General features: G+C 31.2%; 2 protein-coding genes across 7 annotated transcripts; both read right to left on the bottom strand.

Annotated features, from left to right (window-relative positions):
• On the bottom strand, window positions 1533-11735 carry LOC109712507 (protein YLS3-like). Its single transcript, XM_020236102.1, has 3 exons — window positions 11287-11735; window positions 9254-9328; window positions 1533-1744 (listed from the first exon to the last, which is right to left on the bottom strand). Exons 1-3 carry the CDS (start codon window positions 11693-11695, stop codon window positions 1584-1586), a joined length of 645 nt encoding a protein of 214 aa, XP_020091691.1. The 5' UTR covers window positions 11696-11735; the 3' UTR covers window positions 1533-1583.
• Window positions 12356-20607, bottom strand: LOC109712506. Of its 6 annotated transcripts, none has more exons than XM_020236096.1 (9): window positions 20546-20607; window positions 18009-18064; window positions 15557-16029; window positions 15351-15481; window positions 15041-15143; window positions 14729-14867; window positions 14515-14631; window positions 14354-14438; window positions 12356-12877 (listed from the first exon to the last, which is right to left on the bottom strand). In XM_020236096.1, the coding sequence occupies exons 5-9, from the start codon at window positions 15112-15114 to the stop codon at window positions 12708-12710; spliced, it is 585 nt and encodes a 194-aa protein (XP_020091685.1). In that variant the 5' UTR covers window positions 15115-15143; window positions 15351-15481; window positions 15557-16029; window positions 18009-18064; window positions 20546-20607; the 3' UTR covers window positions 12356-12707. The 6 variants fall into 6 exon arrangements, with proteins under 6 accessions (XP_020091685.1, XP_020091687.1, XP_020091688.1 ...); XM_020236098.1 differs by having other exon boundaries at window positions 15825-16029; XM_020236099.1 differs by lacking the exon at window positions 15557-16029 and having other exon boundaries at window positions 15336-15481; window positions 20546-20605.

The raw sequence follows: 20607 nt of genomic DNA, 5'->3' as shown, positions 1-20607 counted from the left end.
TTCTAAGTTTCTTTCGAATCCTAATTGATTCACATTTTCAGCTAAATTTATTTTTAAATGAAATAAACGAAGCGGGTAGCATGTTACCTTTCTCTCAAAAAAAAAAAAAATTGGTGCTGATAATTTATTTATCTTAATTTTTCAGTAAATTTTTTTCTATCTTTTTTGAAAAAGAGATAGCGTGCTACCCAATTTTTTTTTCTTTTTAATAAATTTAGCTAAAAATATGAAGCAATAAGCTTTCGAATTTAGTACATAAAAAATAAATCATCAAGTATTTTGCCATTTGTGCCGAGAAAAGTTAATTTCTTTTGTAAAAGTATTAAAATAACTTTTAGTGACGAGGATGCCTCTGCCAAAAGAGGAAATTACTGTTTAAAGGGAGGAGAGGAGAGAGAGAAGGGTAAAAAAAAAAAATGGATATTTTTGAGAATTCCGAAGAGATTTATGTTTACACATTCTACAACTAAATTTATAATCATATAGAAACATATTAGTCTACGAAAATTCTTTTCTCCTGCGCTCCAAACTAGTGTGCATTCCAGAAAATTTCCCACCAAGTTTTTCTCTCATTCATTGCTTGTGGCCATGTCTTCTGCATCATAAAAACTTTCAACATTATTTTTTGAAAAAATTTCAAAGATTATTCCTGTGGTTTTGCACTTTCTTACTTTACTACTCTATAGTTTAAAATGTATCACTTTAATACCCTATGGTTTTATTTTTCTCTTTCCGTTACTTCGTATATTAATTTTTTCGTTAAATCAATTAAAAGTAAAACTACAAAGTACTAAAGTGAAAATTCGGTAGACCATCGGGTACTAAAGTGAATATTCAATAAATTATAAGTGGAGTATCTGATGGTTTTTATGTATGATTTAACAGAGTTAATGTAGGTACTGACAGAAAGAAAAAATGAAACTATGAAATACAAAAATAATACAATATAAACCACATGATAGTAAAGTGATAAAGCGCAAAACCAAAAGAATGATATTTAAAATTTACCCCTTTCTTCCTACACTTATTTTAAATTTTTAATACACTATTTTTATTTTTCTTATTGTGTGTCTCATGTATAGGTGTAAAGGCCTTTTATTTTGTCTTTGTTTATTTATCCTCTTGTAATAATGAAATATATCAAAATAATTTTAAAAAAAAAGAAAATTCTCCTATAAGGCTATAACCAAACATCCCACGAGGCATATTAACTTGTCAGGTCTCAACTCCAGCTATGCTAAAATATTCCTCTGTATTTGGTAGAGGTTGATATTCTGCATCTTCTAATGTGGAAGGAGCTTCTTTTCGGATAAGACATTATTATAATTGCGCCAAATTAGATATCATAATTAAATCTCGATATAGTTAAAATTATAGTATAGTTACGATCGCGTCAAACCAAACAGCCCCGAAGAGATAGCATGTTAGCAGATAGGTAAGATTATTCAAAAGAAAAAGGGATATTATAGAAGCATTTTAACATGAGTAAAAACGAAGATCCATATAAAGTTCTTTTACGGCTCTGCCAACAACTTAATGGACAAGCATTTTTGGAATGTAGCCATCCAAATTAAGCTAGAAGACTAGAAGAGGAATAAGATGATGATAGAAAGGAGAAGGGCCAAAAAGTTCCAAGCCCCACCATTGCCTCCTTGCCCTACCATCTTTGCTCCCAGCCACTGCCTGCTCCCACCACTGCTAGCCTGTGCACCACCACCGGCTCCGCTGGCTTCCTTTCTTTTCACTGCAAACAGCAAATCAACAATAGCTCTATTTTACCGACGGTTCCTAGAGCAAGTGACAAAGGGCTTAGTAGTTGGTACCCGAGACCCAAGTTCGAATCCTAGTTGATTCATATTTCTAGCTAAATTTATTTCTTAATGAAATAAACGACTCCAAAAAAAAAAAAAAAAAAAAAAAAAAAAAAAAAAAAACAATAGTTTGGTTTTTCAAAAGAGAAAAAAAAAAACTTCAAATACTGTTCTTATAGTTGCGCACTTTCTCACTTTAGTATTCTGTGATTTAAAATGTATCACTTTCGTACTTTGTGGTATTTTTTTTTTTTTTGTTATTCCCTCCACTAATTTTTTCGTTAAATCACCGATAAAGTTAAAACTAAAGGATATTAAAATAAATATTTGATAAACTACATATAGAATATCTGAAATTTTTTATATATAAATTTAACGAAAAAGTTAAAGAGGGGCTAGCGTCCTATTCCGAATAAATGGGCTAGAGAAAAACCGATGAACCTGGCCTTTGGATCATGGGCCACAGCTACTTGGGTTTAGACTGCTTTTTTTTTTTTTAATGCACCGGAAATTTATTGTAGACCTGGACATGTTCCAAGCTATACACCCAGGCTCTAAGGTAGCATTTGATTCGGAAATAAGAGGGAAGAATAAGCCTTTATTCCCCCCTTTGTTTTCAAACAGTGCGTTTGGTAACCGAGAACAGTAGCTCTTGGCTTTCTGGAATAAGCCGGTATAAGACTGGAACTGATGTTCCACCTTTTTTTTTGAAACAAGCTTGTTCCCAGATGAGAATAAAATTAATTAAAGTTTAAAAATAATTTTAATTATTATGGTATTAAATAATTAATTAATTTAATTAATATATTTAAATTATTATTTATTACTTAAATAATAAAATTATTTATTAATTTATTATTTATAATTAATTTACTATTAATTAATTATAATTAATTAAGTTATTTAATTTATTAGTATTTATAATTTATTATTTATTATATATTAATTAATTATTTTTATTATAATTATTATTAGTTATATTATACTATATTATCTAATTAATTTATTATTAATGAATTATTATTAATTAATAATTATTATTTATAATTATTTATAACTTATTATATTTAATCAATTTATTGTTTATAATTATTAATATTAATTATTATTTTTAAGTAATATTTTGATGTTAATTAATTAGATAAAATAATTTTAATTTAAAATTATAATTCTTATTTCCTTTGTTCCAATCTAACCATTCAAGCACTATTTATCTTATTTCTAGAACAACTCAATTTTCATCTAAACACAAAATTAGTCTAGTTCTTGCTTATACCTGAACTTGTAACTATCCCTGGAATAAGCAGTTCTTATTTATACCCAAACCAAACGCAACCTAAGGTATCGTTTGGTCGGGAATAAGCAGAAAGTGACTATTCCAGAGATAAGTATATAAATTGAGATATAAGCGGGGATTAGATCAATTTTACGTTTGGATGAAAATTGGGTTATTCCTGAGAGCAAAAAAAATAGCGTTTGGTTAGGTAAGATGGAATAAGAAGGATAGTAGGCTTTATAAATAAAAAATAATGATATTACCCGCTTATTATATTTGAATTTGAATTTTTAAATTTAAATTTTTAAATTTTTAAATTTATATTTTTAAATTTAAAATTTTAACTTTGAAATTTCAAAATTTGAAATTAAAATTTTAAATTTAAAATCTCAAATTTTAAACTCAAATTTTAAATTATAAATTTTAAATTTTAAATATGAGATCAAATTTAAATTTGGAAAATATAAACTATCAAATTTTAAATTTCAAAAATTTAAAATATCAAAATTTAAATTTAAAATTTAAAAGTTAGAACTTAAAATTATAAACTTTAATTTTGAGATTACAAATTATAAATTTTAAATTTTTAAATTTTTAAATTTAACTATTTAATTAGATAAATAATAATAAATTATAAATAGATTATTATTTAAATATTTATTAATTTAATAACTCAAATAATTAATTAGTCAATTATTAAAAAAATTTAATTGTATTAATTGATTATAATTTATAATTATTTACAACTTAATTAGTGGAGGAATAAATTAGAGAATAGCTTGTTCTACCCAATACATGGAACTACTATTCTCCTCTCTTAACGGATTATTCTGAAATAACCCGTTAACGCAGGTATAAATTAAGATGCCAATTTTGCTTGGTGTTTGGCAAGAATAGTGGGATAAAAGGGGTTATCCCACTTTTATCCCACAACCAAACAGCATTTGGTTAGGGGATAAGAGTAGGGATAGGCCCTTATCCCCCCCTTTATATCCAAATGCTAATTTTTTACCTGAGAATAGTAGTTCTTAGTTATCCCCACCAATACCTTCATTTTTTATATAAAACTACCTAATATTTTTCTTATCTCCAGGAACAGCCCAATTTTCATCCAAACACTATTTTTCTTATCTCCATACTTGTATCTATCCCTGTAATAGCTAGTTCTTACTTATACCCAAACCAAATGGTACAATTATAAGAGCTTTGCTCGGTCATGCGCTACAATCGGTCAGTAACATCTCATGACCTCAATTAGGTCCACGCACTCTGTCGACACAGTCAATTGAGTGATCAAAATCCCAATTTCAATAAGGGTCAAAGTTTTGCCCCGCCTTTAGGTCGGCTAGAGCCCAGAGACACTTGAATCTCCTTCTTGTGGGGCTCTAAAGCCAAATTGGCTATCAAAAGTTGTCCTTCAGATGATACGACTTCTAAATTGAAGCTCATTGAATAGCTTTCGATTATCATTTGAAAAAACAAAAAATTTATCTAGGCTGTCCCACTGAACGTGTCAAAAATTTATTGCTCAATGAATTACTGCTTGAATTACAGCTACTACTAGATTAGGTTACTCCTATTTCTAAGCTTAAGTTATCGCTACTCCTACTACAATTACAAACAAAAAAGTGGTTGAATTTGGGTATGCCTAGATACCTAGGTGGAACTTATAATTATAATTCGATTACAACTACATATAATCAAACAGTCCCTTAAAGTGATTATATACTAGTAGCTCGAGTGTTAATCACACTATTTGTCTCCATCATTCATTCGAGATTTCAGTTTGATCCCTAACACTTCAACTATTTTAATATAGAGTATGTAGTGTCTTTAATCGCTTTAAGTATATCCAATTATTTTGCGATAAGATTATGTGTTGGTGGCAGCATAGCTCAATATTGACATAACAATTATTGTCCAGTTCGATTAATATTACGTTTGATAGAAGGGATGATATCTAATATATCCATAAAAACTTCTGAAATTTAATGTACTCCTACTTTTATTTTGTTTTAAATATACTCCTCGTATATTTTTTTCTTATTCAAAAATACCCTCGTCATTAATACCCATTAAGTTATTTCTGATTAAACCCGGATTAAATTTTTACCAGAGTTAAAAGAAATCAAAATACTTCTTTTGCCCTTAACTTAATTAAGGACAAATAAGAAAAGTTGGTGATGGTAGAAAATATATTTGAAAAGACAAAATTAAAATACTTCTTTTGTCTCTAACTTAATTAAGAGTAAATAAGAAAAGTTGGTGACGGTAGAAAGGTATATTTGAAGGAATAAAATAATAATTTTACAAAGATAACAGTTGTTGCTAATAGTTCACTAATAGAATTCAACTCTAGAAGAATATTTTAAATAACTTAGAATATTAAGATATATATATAATATATTATATATATATATAGTATATATAATATTATAGTTGTAGCTAGAATACTCCCAAAAGCACAAAGGGTGGTCTTTGACGTTTTAGCCCTGATGAGAGATGAACTGGATTATAAGATGTGGTGTAGGTGCTGTGCAGGTGGAATAGTGTTTGATCTAAACTCATTATGTAATCAATAGTGTGATTCCAAGGGCGTATAACTTATAGAAGCACCAAGGTTGATGTACTAATGTATTCAACTCAATTATATATATATATATATATAGCAGGGCTGTTGTGCTCTCAGGAGCACGGAGGCCTACATGCTCCTGAGTCGTTTTCGATGATGGAATTTTCGATCGGCTCTATTAGACTTGATCTAGGGTATTTGAAGTTTCTAAAAAATAATTTTTGCGATTTTTTGATATCATTTACCTAGTGATCGAAAAGATTCAAAATCAATAATTTTTAATAGTTGATATTTGCTGTTTTCAAGTTTAACGGTGTAGAAGTATTCAAATCAGATGAAATTTTGATATAAAATTCTTTATACTATTTACAACCAGATCAATTTTCTAATCGAAAATTTTAGTGCTATATCACCACTTTTTATAGGATTTTTATTTTCAGCCGTTAAAAATTATTGATTTTAAATCCTTTCGATTGCTAGGTAAATGATATCGAAAAATTACAAAAAATATTTTATAGAAACTTTAAATACGCTAGATCAAGTCTAACGGAGCCGATCGTCGATTCGAAAATTCCATCACCGAAAACGGCTCAGGAGCATGAAGGCCTCCGTGCTCCTGAGAGCACAACAATCCTGCTCTATATACATCGAAATAACTTATGAGTACAAAGGACTCTATACTCATAATAGTATAGTAGCCCTATTATATATGAGTCCGGCTACTATACTCTTATGAGTACGATCGCCTTCGTACTCATAAGTTGTTTTCAATGATAGAGCTTCCGAATCAACAATCCATACAGTTAAACATTATCCAGAGCATTTAAAATTTTTAGAAATTAAATTTTATAATTTTTCGATATCATTTACCTTACGATCAAAAGCTCAAAAAATTAACAATTTTTAACGGCCGGTATGAGATATTTGCTAGTTTAACGGTGAAAAAGAATCGAAATAGGTTGAATTTTTGATAGAAAATTCTATTCACTACCTAAATAAAGATTAATAACTCCTTAAATTGAAAGATCCGATCATCCATTTTTAAGATGTCATTCGATTTTAACCGTTCATTTTATACCCGCTTGATGGATTTTATAATGATTTTGAAAAATTACGAAATTTATTTTCTAGAATTTTCAAATACTCTAGATCATATTTAACGGAGTGGATCGTCGATTCGGAAGCTCTATCATCGAAAATAACTTATAAGTACTAAGGGCCCACTACTCATAAGAGTATAGTAGCCCTACTATATATATATATATATAGAGAGAGAGAGAGAGAGGGAGAGAGAGAGAGAGTCCGGCTACTATACTCTTATGAGTACGATCGCTCTCGTACTCATAAGTCGTTTTCGATTATAGAGCTTCCGAATCGACGATCCATACCGTTAAACATTTTCTAGAGCATTTAAAACTTCTAGAAATCAAATTTTATAATTTTTCGACATCATTTGCCTTACGATCAAAAGCTCACAAAATTGACAATTTTTAACGGCCGATATAAGATACTTGCTAGTTTAACGGTGCAAAAGAATCGGAATAGATTGAATTTTTGATAGAAAATTCTATTCACTACCTAGATAAAGATCAATAACTCCGATCTTAAATTGAAGGATCCGATCATCCATTTTTAGGACGTCGTTCGATTTTGACCGTTCATTTTATGCCCGCTCAGTGGGCTTTATAATGATTTAAAAAAATTACGAAATTTATTTTTTAGAAGTTTCAAATACTCTAGATCATGTTCAACAGAGTGGATCGTTGATTCGGAAGCTCCATCATGGAATGAGTACGAAGGGCCCAATACTCATAAGAGTATAGTATCCCTACTCTCTCTCTCTCTCTCTCTCTCTCTCTCTCTCTCTCTCTCTATATATATATATATATATAGTCCCGCTGGGATACTATCGATAGCACCAAGAACTTGGTGGGTTCTTGGTGCTATTGAGTTTTTCACCGTTTGATATAATCATTTGATTATTTTTACATTATACTATTCAACTAACCACTCACTCAACCTTAGAGGACCCACATCATCATAACCGCACATTTCTCAATCCAAGAGCTAAAAATTAATAACACCAATAGCTTGGTGCTATTCATATATACTAGTGCAGTGACCCGCGCGATGCAGCGAAAAAAAAATATTTTAATAAAAATTTACAAATTAAATAAATAAATATAAATGTAAATAAGAAAAAAATATATAACCATACTTGATTAGACTTAATAATATGAAAAACACATTAAAAAATATTTAAAATGGAATCACAACTCAACATATATATAAAAAATGACTATTAAATAATAAAAATTTAAAAATGAAATTATCATAGATAGACGATGTTATGAGTCCAGTGAAATAATAACTAAAAATTCTATTTAAACTAAACGCAGTTTTTTTATTAATCTGCCTACTTAGATAAATAAACTAAACAATTAACAATTAAATTTAGAAAAGTCACACGAGAAATTATAAACAATAGAAAGTGAACGTTCTAAAGTTTGTAAAAAAAAATATTATAGATACATTGTTAAAAAGAAGAGTATATTAAGAATGAAAGAAAAAAAAAAGCCAAAGAAAGTAATAAAAAGNATAACCAAAAAAATATAAAACTCACATAATAAAAAATCATAAAAAACTCCAAATTATGCAAAATTTGAAATTTACATAGTACTCACATATTATTCCCTTCGCAAATTAGTTTTTATTTATAGGACATAGAATTTAGAGCAATCATCTATTGACTTAAAATCAATACCAGAGCAAACAAAAAAAGAATAAACTAAAATATTATAAAATAAAATTTTAAAAGTAATAAATAAAGGCCAAATAGGAATCAGGATTGGGATCGTCGGGGAAGGAGTGGGAGCGATCGAAGGAGAGGCTTCAGATGTTGATCGAAGAGGGTCTTCTTGTGGGGGGAGTGAAAGGCGAGGGAGTCCGCGGTGGAGCGAAGGCGGGTGACATAGGTACTGCTTAGGTGGGGTGAGCGAGAGAAAAAGAGATGCCTATGCGACTTTCTAAATGATCATTTACCATTTAATTTATCTTACTATTTCCTTTTTTTTCTCAGCTATTTTTTTTTCCCATCAATTTCTCTTATTCATTTGTTATTAATTCTCCATATTAATCACCCCAATTAAAGTTCAAAATTTAATTTTAGATAACGGGTGACCTTCTAAATTATCAATTAGCAATATGATTTATGAATGTGTAACTTAATTAATGTTTTTTCCTTTTTTAGCAATGTTTAATTAGCAATTGTTCTCATTTATATCTAAAAATAAAAATAAGAGATATGATAAGAGAAAGCATAAAAAGAAGAAACATTTCACATTAATTAAAAGTAATGAGCCCCATTACTCACAAATTAAGATAGCTTTTAAATATAACGTAAGAGAGATGAAAAGAGAAACCGTAGGAAGAGAAAAAAACATTGTTTATTCATTATGTTTGGTTTGGTTTAAAGTGAGTTATTATTTTTTAAAAACCTAAGAATGAAGGGTTTCTTACCACATAGCAAGAAACATTGTGAATTCATTATGTTTAGTATATATTACTATTAGAGCTCATTAGCCAATCACATACCACTTGGCTGTGTTGCACTTCCAAGTTGCTTGAAAATCTCGGCCTCTTTTGAATTCGGCGCCAGCTTCAATAGCCCTGCCGTATTTCATAGCCCACATTCCACATAATAAAATTATCAGATCCTCACCCTTCACAAAAAAAAAATAAAAGTAATTTTTTTTTTTTGCTTCTTTACCCTTTACTATTATTAAAAGTTTTCAAATTTATCCTTTAATACCCAAACTATCCATCTAAAACTCAATCCCATTAGTAAACTCTAAAGAAAATAGTATATTTAAATAATTTTTTTCAAATCAACAAAGACATTTTATTCTTCTATGAATAAATATGATATTTTTAAAATTTTGAAGAAGATATTAGATATTATCCGAAAAGATGTATAAGCCCCCCAACCACAGGATATTTTGAAATGCCACTCTCAATTTTTAACTTCTAATTTAGAAATTAGAATTAAATAACTTTAATTAAATAAATTAGAGATTTCACCAAAATCACTCATAGGACGTGTTTGGTTCGAAGTCGGAATCGGAATCAGAATCGGAATCAAAATAAGTTGGAATCGGAATCGGAATGACTCATTATCTTATTCTATTTAGTTCATCACATGAATCGGAATCGGAATAAATCATTCCCATTGTCGGTGTTTGGTTCAGGTGGATATAAAAAACATAATCAAATTAATATACTAACTTTATCTTTATAATATATTAATTTAAATTCAAATTGAAAATTAAATATTAAAAATTTACATCAAAATTTTGAAATAATGTCAAAATTTTAAATCTATTTTTTTTAAAAAAATTAAACTTTGAAGTTGAGTGGATAATTCAAAATATGAAACTAAATTTTGATTTATTCAAATTCAAACTTAAAATTACAATTTAAATTTTAATTTGAATCCATAAATTTAATTTAAGTTTTAAATAAAATTTGAATAAAATTTTATATAAATTAAAATTTAATTTAAATTCAAATTCATATGTTAGATTCGAAATACTTGATTAAATTTTAATTTTTAATTCAAGTTCAAATTAAAATTTAAAATCATATATTTAATTTCTAAATTTAAACTCATATTTTAATTAAAAAAGTTGAAAAAATAAATTTAATCCGAATAAATATTCATTCCGTCCGGATTCAACTTCCAATCCGGCCTCTTAGGCCGGATTGGAAAAAGAGGTGATTGGGGGATTTCCATTCTACTCGAAAATCGGAATCGGAATGGGACTCCCGCGTACCAAACACCCGCAAATGGATTCGTCCATTCCGATACCGATTCCAAAGTGAAAAAAAAGCGAACCAAACACGCCCATAATGTCATTGAATTTATTTTTTATCACTTTTTACTGAATAAGATTGGATTCATTAATGATTAATAACTAATAAAGTAATTAAATTTAACAAAATTCTTAGCTTAACTACCTAGAAATTTTTTTAAAAAAAAATTAGTATTAAAATACAATTGATAAGACAAGTAAGTAAATCCGGACCATTGACGGCCCAAAGTGTAAGATTTATATCTATAATATAAATACACAAGTGGCATTGCTCATTTGAAAATGGCCCTTACAGCAGGTTCTCCATAAAATATTAATAAAAAAGTACAAGATTTATCTGAACTATGGACCATTTTGAATCGACTATCCAGTCTTTCAAAATTTTAAGTTTACTATTCAACCTTTCAATTTATTTAATTTGAATCAGTCAACAAACTTCATTGACTTCAAAAGTCAAATTAATTATTTGCTCTAATAAATTTATAATTACAAAAATTACATAAAATATACGAAATAAATCTATAAAGATAAACGGTGCATTCAAATTATAAAGTCAAAGTATTGTTAATTGACTAAGATTTTAATAGTAAAATTAAAATTTTAAAAGATTAGATAATCAATTTAAAATGGTCCATAGTTCAGATGAATTCCGTACGCTTTTGCCTAAAATATTTTTACCCACAAAATAAAAAATAATAATAATAAAAAAAAACCAGAAAAGAAGCATGCAAAAAAAAAAGAAGCATTGTTACATACCGGGGCAGTTAGAAATATTAGCAGCAGGAGCACTGCACAATGCGGGAAGTGAAACAGCAAGCGTGAGATTAATCCTAAACCCTAATTCCGGCTCATGGAAATCTTTAATGAGGAGGCACAAGCACTTGGGGCTCTCGTTCACCACACCCTTGAGCCCCATGCAGCAGCTCGGAGTCGGGGCCGGTGCGCCGACACCGCCGCCTCCACCGCCCTGCACGAACGCCAGGCACGGCGCCAGCCCGAGGAGGCGGTCGCCGCACTCGGCGCGGTCGGCGGCAAAATCGGAGCCGAGCACGGTAAGAGAGCTTAGAGATAGTAGCAGTGCGAAGAGGAGCACTTGAGAGGTGTCCATGTATAGAGGTGATGAGATGAAGATGCAGAGAAGTGAATTGGAAGAAGATGCATGCATGTCTTAAGTTGAGTTTGGGAGGCTTAATACATGCTAGTTAATGTGCCAAGTGTTTGTGGGTTGAGGTACAAGTGGATGCATGGGTTGACACCTAGGGTTGCTATGAGTTGGCACTAAATAAAAGAGCAATATTACTCAAACACTTTAATCAATGAGTTGAACTGAAATACTATTAATAGTATCTAATAGTATCTAGACTCTTTTACTATTAATTTTTAAACCATTAGATCTACACTGTAAACAATTCCATTATTTGGATTATACTATTCAATCAACCACCCACTCAATACTAGGAGAGCTACCACTAAACCCTAGGAGATCACTATCATCCTAACGTTATAATTTTTCATCCGAGAATTAAAAACTCATAGCAAATGAACTCAAATATTATTTAATAGTATTCCAGCCTAATTCTATATTCCATAATGCCGATCATCAATTTAAATGTCTTATTATGGTCTAAAATGAGTAAAACGTAAAACTATAGTTCGAATGCACCACTTACATGCAATTAAATTCTGCTTGCGTAGGTGGATAGACCTACTGTTGTTCTTAAAATATAATACAAAATAAAATAAAATGAGAACTTGATATAAATCCACTCCAAATCCCATAAGCAATGGCCCGTCCCGTGAGCCACCTGAGTTTACATCGAAAAAATTCCATCTCAACAGCAGCTTTTTATATTATTTTCGCGACACAAATCGTTTAAAGATCATCTTAATAAAATGTTTGTGAACTTAAAAAGGAATATAAACAAGATAAGTGCAATGCTGGGAAAGTCATGATCTGCTGAAAAGGTCATGCATTACAAGCATCCCAAATTTTTGGATCAATGTGCACAACAAAGCCAAAGATACAAGAAGAAAAAAATCGAGCTTAACACGACAAAAATTATTAAATTTGCAGGGAAGAATAGCTTCCAGCATACCATATTCCACCTGGAGAGCCCTTCTATGATGCCAACATTTGCGCAATTTATAAGTGCTTCTGTTGCATTACATGTCGTGCTTCATGAAACCTTCGCTAACTCGCCGCCATTTGATTGAGAGCTTTTGTATTTAAGCCACTGATCCAGTGGGAGGAAATGCGGAATAAGCGCTGCGAATGCCAAACAGAGAATAGCTGCGGTTCCGACCCACCAAGCATTATGTGGAATTCCCAAAACTAATTCATCACAAACTGCGTAAAACAAGGGCAGTAATGATCATCAGAATTAGGAGAATTCTACGCAATAATGTTTCTCATTGTTTCCCCCGAGTTCTAAATGGATTAACGCACCAACTGATGAACTTATTCACTTTTCTTATCATGCTTTACTAACAACATAATAGTTTCTGATAACAAAGCTAAAAAAAAAAGCATGCAGTTACAACTGCATTGTTTTTGGTTGTGGAATAATACCCAATAGATAAAAAGTAAAAAAGCAATGTGACAATAGCAAATTTGCAGAACACCAAAACAGCAAATTTGCACAACACCAATATATGCTTTTAACCATAGAACTAGGACAAAATAATGATAAAGAACATAATCAATGCAAAACAAACGCTTGGCTATTCCACTGATGATGATATCGAGGGGATAAGGAATTTCCGGCAATTGTAGTACTAAGATTATCGTTGGAAACAGATTTACTGTCCATATTGACACCCAGCAGTATAATTTCCAGCTCTTAATCAGAGAAACAAGCAATTCTAAAAACAAGCAATTTTCTCCTAAGTATAAGCGAACACTGATTTCTATGAGATTTAATATAGGCTGACTTCAAAAGAAGCAAAAATAACAAGAGAAATCTGTGTTATCTATAGACTACTCGGATTTTGAGATACTTGATTGGAAGTTTCGGATCTTTACGAGAATGTAGCCCCTACCAGACCCTTATATCTGGTATCTGCTCATGGTGTGAGCCGATATAAGGTGTTTATCTCTGAACACTATTCATTGCACTAAAATTATTTTCAGATGACAATTACTACTTGGAGCCCTTCCTCAATTAGTTGAAGCCTTTCAAAATGCACAAAAAAAAAAAAAAGAAAAAAAGAAAGAAGAGGAAATTATACACTGAAGGGGACAGCTTAAACGATCAACCATTTCATCATCCTTAATTCCTCATCAGTTCATGTAAAAGGAAACTTAATTGGGCCCCTTCGTATTGCATGCAAATTATAAATGACTACATGAGTATATCTAGTAATTTCTAAGGTCATCATTTTCACCATTCATTATCAGTATCCACTTGGGTGTCTAACCAAGATTCTTCTATATTGCATGAGAGCCATACTGGGAAAACAAAGTAGTTCATCTACAGTCCAATCAAGCATAGTAATAAACAAAAAAAAAAGAAAAAAAAAAAGAGGAGTTTCATGTTAGCTCTCTCTATTGCCTGAATTTGCCTTTGCTTTCTCATCGAATACGCACCAACTTTTAGATTACAAACTATGAAGTCTACAACATATCTTTCATTTGCTTATCTGTTTTCTGTAAATCTGGCTTTGAAAGTGACTAGGTGGGCATAACTCAACAATTAAGCTAATAGTAAACTCTTCATTGGCAAATGTTTTAGTACCGCTTATAACCATCAGTTCCAAATTGACAAATGACAAATGATACGGAGAACATCGCACTACAAGGATGGGATAAGGAACTATCACATACCAATATTGAAGAGTATGACTTCTCTCTCGTGTGAATTTGGTTGTGCAACAACCCCAGCAGTCTCCACAGTTACTTGAACATATACCTACAGGCAAAAAGTAAGTGCTCTTATGATCAAAATAATAATTAATTCATGTTATTAAGTTGACACATACACTCACCAGGTCAAAACTATCAGCCTTGAAAATAAGTTTCTCTGTGTTAAGCAATCTCCTATTCTTGTTCAACCAAAGCTCTGGAGCTTCCCTTTTCAATTGAATCGAAAAGCTTGCAGGAATCTATCACACACCATAATGTTAAAAAAGATACTTTCAGCTGTAAACTAAAAGTCTTTAACAAAATGCACTAAGAGCACGTCGAGAAAAACAATCATACAGAAGCTGGATAGGAGATCTTGACTTCATACCAAACTGATTTCTTGAGACCTGTTACTTTATAAACACGATGGCCCATATTTAACGGGAGACTTTCTCCCTCAAGCTCATTTCCAACTTTTAGTTCCTTTAATTCCAAGCTGCCACCAATAAATAACGAGTTAACTGGCAATCCAAAAAGAGCAGTACCATAGCTAGCAATTCTAACCCTATAACAGCTGTATATTTCCAGAAAGAAAAAAAAGATAGCAAAAGCAAGAGATGGATCAAAAAGACAATTTTGACCAAATGCCAATGGAGACGGGAAACAGACCTATGAGTGAGAGCCAGAGAGACAAGGAAAAAGAACGGAAGAGAGAGCAGACTAGGCAGCAATCCATGGGCCATTGAGAAGCTTCAGGACACCACACTATGACCTGATTACACAGAAATGAAGAATTACAAACATCTGCACATTCGACATGTAGCTGTCCTGATAAAACAGCTTGCAGTTATTGGAGTGTGCCTCCAGGTTCTAAAGCATGTATATCTTTATAGATGTATATCATTGTACATGTAGATCGCTCTTTCTTCATATATTAAAGTAAAGACCCGATGTAAGAATATACCTATAAAACATTTACCTATCTGCCAATTGAACCCCCAACTTCTGATTTTAAAGTTTAACTCTCCAAAGTGTAATTTGTTGTACCATCTGATGGAGGTTCATCCCTTTGTAAAAGGTTCTATACCATGTCATTTCATGGGAAAAAACCTGAACCAGCAGGAAAGCATAAGTCTATGTACATAGGAGCATGTAGAAGAATAGTACATAGACATGAGTCTCAACTGAAAGAAAAGGAAATAGCTCAATATTTGGCCTGAATCCCCAAATCCCTGTCCTCTCTTCACCAGCAGGAAAAGGTAAGAGACCTCAATGCAATCTCATTATAAAATAAGATTGGAAGATTAAATAAAGAATTTTCTCCCATGATCAAATTAGGAGCAGGAAAGCATACCGAAGTGCAACAATCAGTGCTTTAGAAGGCAGAGAAGAATCGGGTGTTAAGATTTTTGAAATATACGAGGTTACTTTACTACTAGATGAGAGTTCGTACAATCACAAAATATTTTTCTAAGTGTACATATTCCGTCCGGACTAAGAACTTTGCTTCTTTGTAGGCAGCATCTCGGGCTCTCGGCTGCATTAGAAAAGCCATAAGTCTATGTACTATTCTTCTACAATCACAGATGGTGACCAATAATTCTTCTCTCTGGATCTTTTGTCTCCTATTTGCTTGTTGTTTCTTCCTTTTGGACAGCCTGAACAATATTGTTTGTTTATTGAATACGCTCAATATACTGTTGCAGATGAATGTTAACTAACAACCAGAGTTTTACAATGTTTATACTTCATGCACCTAGTTAAGAGGTCAGTTGCCGATATGCTCAATATGTCTATTTAAAGTTTTACAATATTTGTACAGTTGCAAATGAATGCTAGATCTCTACTTAAAGCTAGTCCAAGGGTACTTAGCTTGCATAACAATCACTAGCAGGAAAGTCGCCACATGGTTTACATATATATATGTTCTATGAGGGGCAAGTCCAATTAATGAATATACAGGGGATTTTCCGAAATTGTTATAAAAGTTAGGGGTTACCAATAAATTTCCTTTATTAAGATATATATATATATATATATATATATATATATATATATAGAGCTAGTCTCCTATACTATCTATAGTACCGGGGCTCCGGTACTATAGTCTCGTTTTCGATCTTAGGGTGTTCAAATCAACGATCCACACGTAAATGATCTAGGATATTTAAAATTTTAGAAATAAAATTTTATATTTTTTCGACATAGTTTACTTTATGATCAAACCATTTCAAATTGTCAATTTTCAATGGCTACTATGGCGAGTTTGGAGTTTTAACGGTGTAGAAAAATCTAAATTTTCTTCAATTTTGAGAGAAATACTTTAAACTATCTAGATTAAGGTTAACATTCTTGATCTTGAATTTAAAAGTCCTATGCTAAATTTTAAAAATTATTCAATTTTCACTGTCCATTTTGACATAATTTATTTACTAAGTAAACGATGTCGAAAAAAACTAAAATTTTATTCCTAAGAACTTCATATACCTATATCATATTTAACGGTGTGGATCGTTAATTTGAACACCTAAGATCGAAAACAAGACTATAGTACCGGAGCTCCGGTACTATAGATAGTATAGTAGCCTAATTCTATATATATATGTAGTTGAGCCGGAATACTATCGGTAGCAAACGGGCTCCGTTGCACCCATTGTGTTTTCGATAATGGAGCTCCAAATCGATAACGGACCGTTGAAATGATCTATACCACTTGAAGTATCTAGAAACCAAATTTCAAAACTTTTCAATCTTCATTTAACTAATGATCAAAGGATTTGAAAATTTGCAATTTTAATGATAGATATGAAGCGTTTTCTTGTTTAACGGTGTAAAGCTATTCAAATCAATTGAATTTTGGTTAGAAAATTCTTTAAACTATTTAGAACAAGATTTATACTCTCGATCTTGATTACAAATTTTCTATCATCACTTTTTAGAGGATATTCATTTTCAGCCATTCATTTTTACGTCCACTTGATGGACAAGATAACAATATCGGAAAAGCATAAAATTTGATTTCTACATACTTCAAGTGGTATAGATCATATTTAACGGTGTCGATCGTCGATTTGGAAGCTCTATCATCAAAAACAAATGGGTGGCAACGGAGCCCGTTTGCTATCAATAGTATTCCAGCTCAACTCTATATAAGTTTTGGTGGTAATATCAAAAGTTATATAGATCACAAACCTGCCAAAAATATTCCTCACCCTCAACCTCAAATAGTGTATTACACTTTCGACATACAATGGAGAGAATTATTATGGTTTTATTAGCCTATAGGGAGGCAATAGATGTAAATATCTGATTCTTTAGGGACGTATATATTAAAATAGTAGGAGAGGAAAAAAAATATTTTGATAATTTAGACTTTGAAGAATATTTCAACACTACAGTTCTTATAACCAATTATGGAGAACTCAAAATTAGTAGTTAGTTATTAAATAAATTTTATGACATTAAAAGCCTAGCATATCAACAATTATATGTTTAGACATATTTAATAAAATAAACTTACGATTATCTAATATAGGAATCTAATTCATTAAATACATTTTATGAAATTTTATCATAAAAATAAATTTCATAAAATTCAAAAGGCCAACATATTAAATAACATAAATTTCAAGCATACCTTTTTTATTCAAATCTGTAAATTTTAAACCCGATCCTTGCTACACCGAGATGTACCTGCTAGGGGTGAAACGGCCGAATACGGTCAAATATTTGATGAAACCATATATATATATATATATATATATATATAAAATCTGGCTACTATACTCTTATGAGTATAGACCCCTTTGTACTCATAAATTTTCGGCCGTTAGATCTACCCCTTTGACCATTTCTATCCGTTAGATCATACTATTCAACCAACCACCCACTCAACCCTACAGGACCACTATCATCCTAACCGCACATCCCTTCATCCAAGGGTCGAAAACCTAATAGCACCAATGACTTGGTTCTATCAATGGTATAGTAGCCTAGTTCTATATGATCATTCAGACCCTTCAATTCATAGATGTGGATCTCGGACCTATGAATGGGGATAGTCCCGATACTCACAAAGAAAAGGGGAAGTGACTTGGACAAAAAGGGAAGTGACTTGGACAAAAAGAGAAGTGATTTGGACAAAAAGAAACAAAGTGACTTAGACAAATCTTGTTTGTCGATAGCCTCGAACCAATCAATCGAATATTGATTAATACAGAATCGATCGAACACTACTTGAAAACGCTTCATCTGTTCAGAAACGAAATCTTCCAAATGTCTATGACTCATATTTCAGAGTATATCTTTTAACGGGTCAAACCAAAATAAAAGAAAATTTCCCATTTTTTCCTACCACAAAATTAAATATTAAATAATGGTAGACTGGAAATGAAAGTCCTTTTCTCGCATTCGTTCACTATTGCATTGGTGGAAGAACAAAACAATATCTAATTCTGAAATCAAGGAAAGACATTGAAAAATAGATTTTCGAAATAAACTTTGTAGAAGAAAAAAATAGCGATTTATTCCTATGGAGCATCCAGTAACAAGAAGATTAAATCGTAAATATTGACAAATTCTTGCTTTGTGTGGTCTAAGGAAATAAATATAGAACTAGGCTACTATACTATTGATAGAACCAAGTCATTGGTGCTATTAGGTTTTCGGCCCTTGGATAAAGGGATGTGCGGTTAGGATGATAGTGGTCCCCTAGGGTTGAGTGGGTGGTTGGTTGAATAGTATGATCTAACGGATAGAAATGGTCAAAGGGATAGATCTAACGGCGGAAAACTTGGTAGCACCAAGTACTTAGTGCTATTAGAATTTAGAAGCACCCCAGTAGGACTCAATATGTGTGTGTGTATCTATTCGGATATGATCAAATGCGGATATATGTCGAATGCTAAATTTTTGTTAGCATATCTGCTAAAAACAGATTCAGATATGATCAGATATTCCTTTGGGTTCGCATATGGATCAGATATGTATTCGAATATTATTCTGATAATAATATATACCAATATGTACATATGAATATGAACCTGAATTAGCAACAATGCAACGAAAGTTTCACACTCGTGTTCAAATTTTTATATGCCCATATTTATTGAATAAAATCTAAGATTTAATAAACATAAATGCAATCTTAACATAAAACTCATTATAAAGTAAATGAAGAACACAATAAACGATCTAAACTAATAAAATTAAGAAGTCGTAAAGCAAAAGCCCTACAAACAATCAGCTCCTCCATTATTTCATACTATAGCCTAATTCCGTAATTATGTTCTCTTGTTTATGAAGATTTCACTTAATACCATAGTTAGTTAATTCGGATTCGGCAAAAATTCGGTACGGATATAATTCGGATAAAATTCGCTTTCTAATTTTTAAATTCGTTGAAAAAAACGGCTAAAAAACGGATTCGCCAATTATTCGGATACGTGATTTATACGGATATTATACGTTCACCAATTAAAAACTCGGGATCAAAAATTCGGCTATTAAATTAAGTTTTTTTCCTCTCAAGATTTATGCTCTTAGCATAAATACTCATATTTTTTAAGAATATAAGAATAAAGACCTACAAAATTAAACTAATTAAGTAAAAAAAAATAGTAAACTATATTATGCCTCAAAATAAAGAAATAATTAAGCAAATCAGAGATCAAGAGAGTCCATATTTAAATATAAAATATAAAAGGTTCACATACAAGCATAGTTAGAAACTAAATACAAGATGAAATTGGCACAAACTGAGGAACAAATTGGATGTGACAAGAAAAAAAAACAGGAAAAGAGGTTGTAACAAGAACAAATTGAGGAACAAAATAATATGATGGGATGTGATTAGGAAAGAATTAGTCACAAACAGTTTCTAAGAACATAAAAGAAAATTTTCCATCTTTTTCGAAATTGGAAATGGCCCAACTGTGCATTCCTTGCATGGTAAACCTCAATTGTAAGACAATAGACACCAAACGTCTGGACAAAATTAGATCACAACATATTCTAATCACGATCAAAATCTGATTTAAAGTTATCAACTGAGAAAAAGATCTTATGATAAATCTGCAATAGGGCAACCTTGAGAAACCTAAAATTTTAAGCTTAACAGAGAATGGACTAAAAGCTTCCAACTTTTGCTTTGAAGAATGAAAACTCAAATCGTACCTGGTTTGTAAAGAACCACCCGATTACTGATCTATCGTTGGATAGCGGAACTGCGGAAGCGG

This window comes from Ananas comosus, linkage group 7 (assembly GCF_001540865.1).
Source record: "Ananas comosus cultivar F153 linkage group 7, ASM154086v1, whole genome shotgun sequence".
Taxonomy (NCBI): Eukaryota; Viridiplantae; Streptophyta; class Magnoliopsida; order Poales; family Bromeliaceae; genus Ananas; species Ananas comosus.
This window is presented reverse-complemented; position numbering and strand designations above follow the sequence as displayed.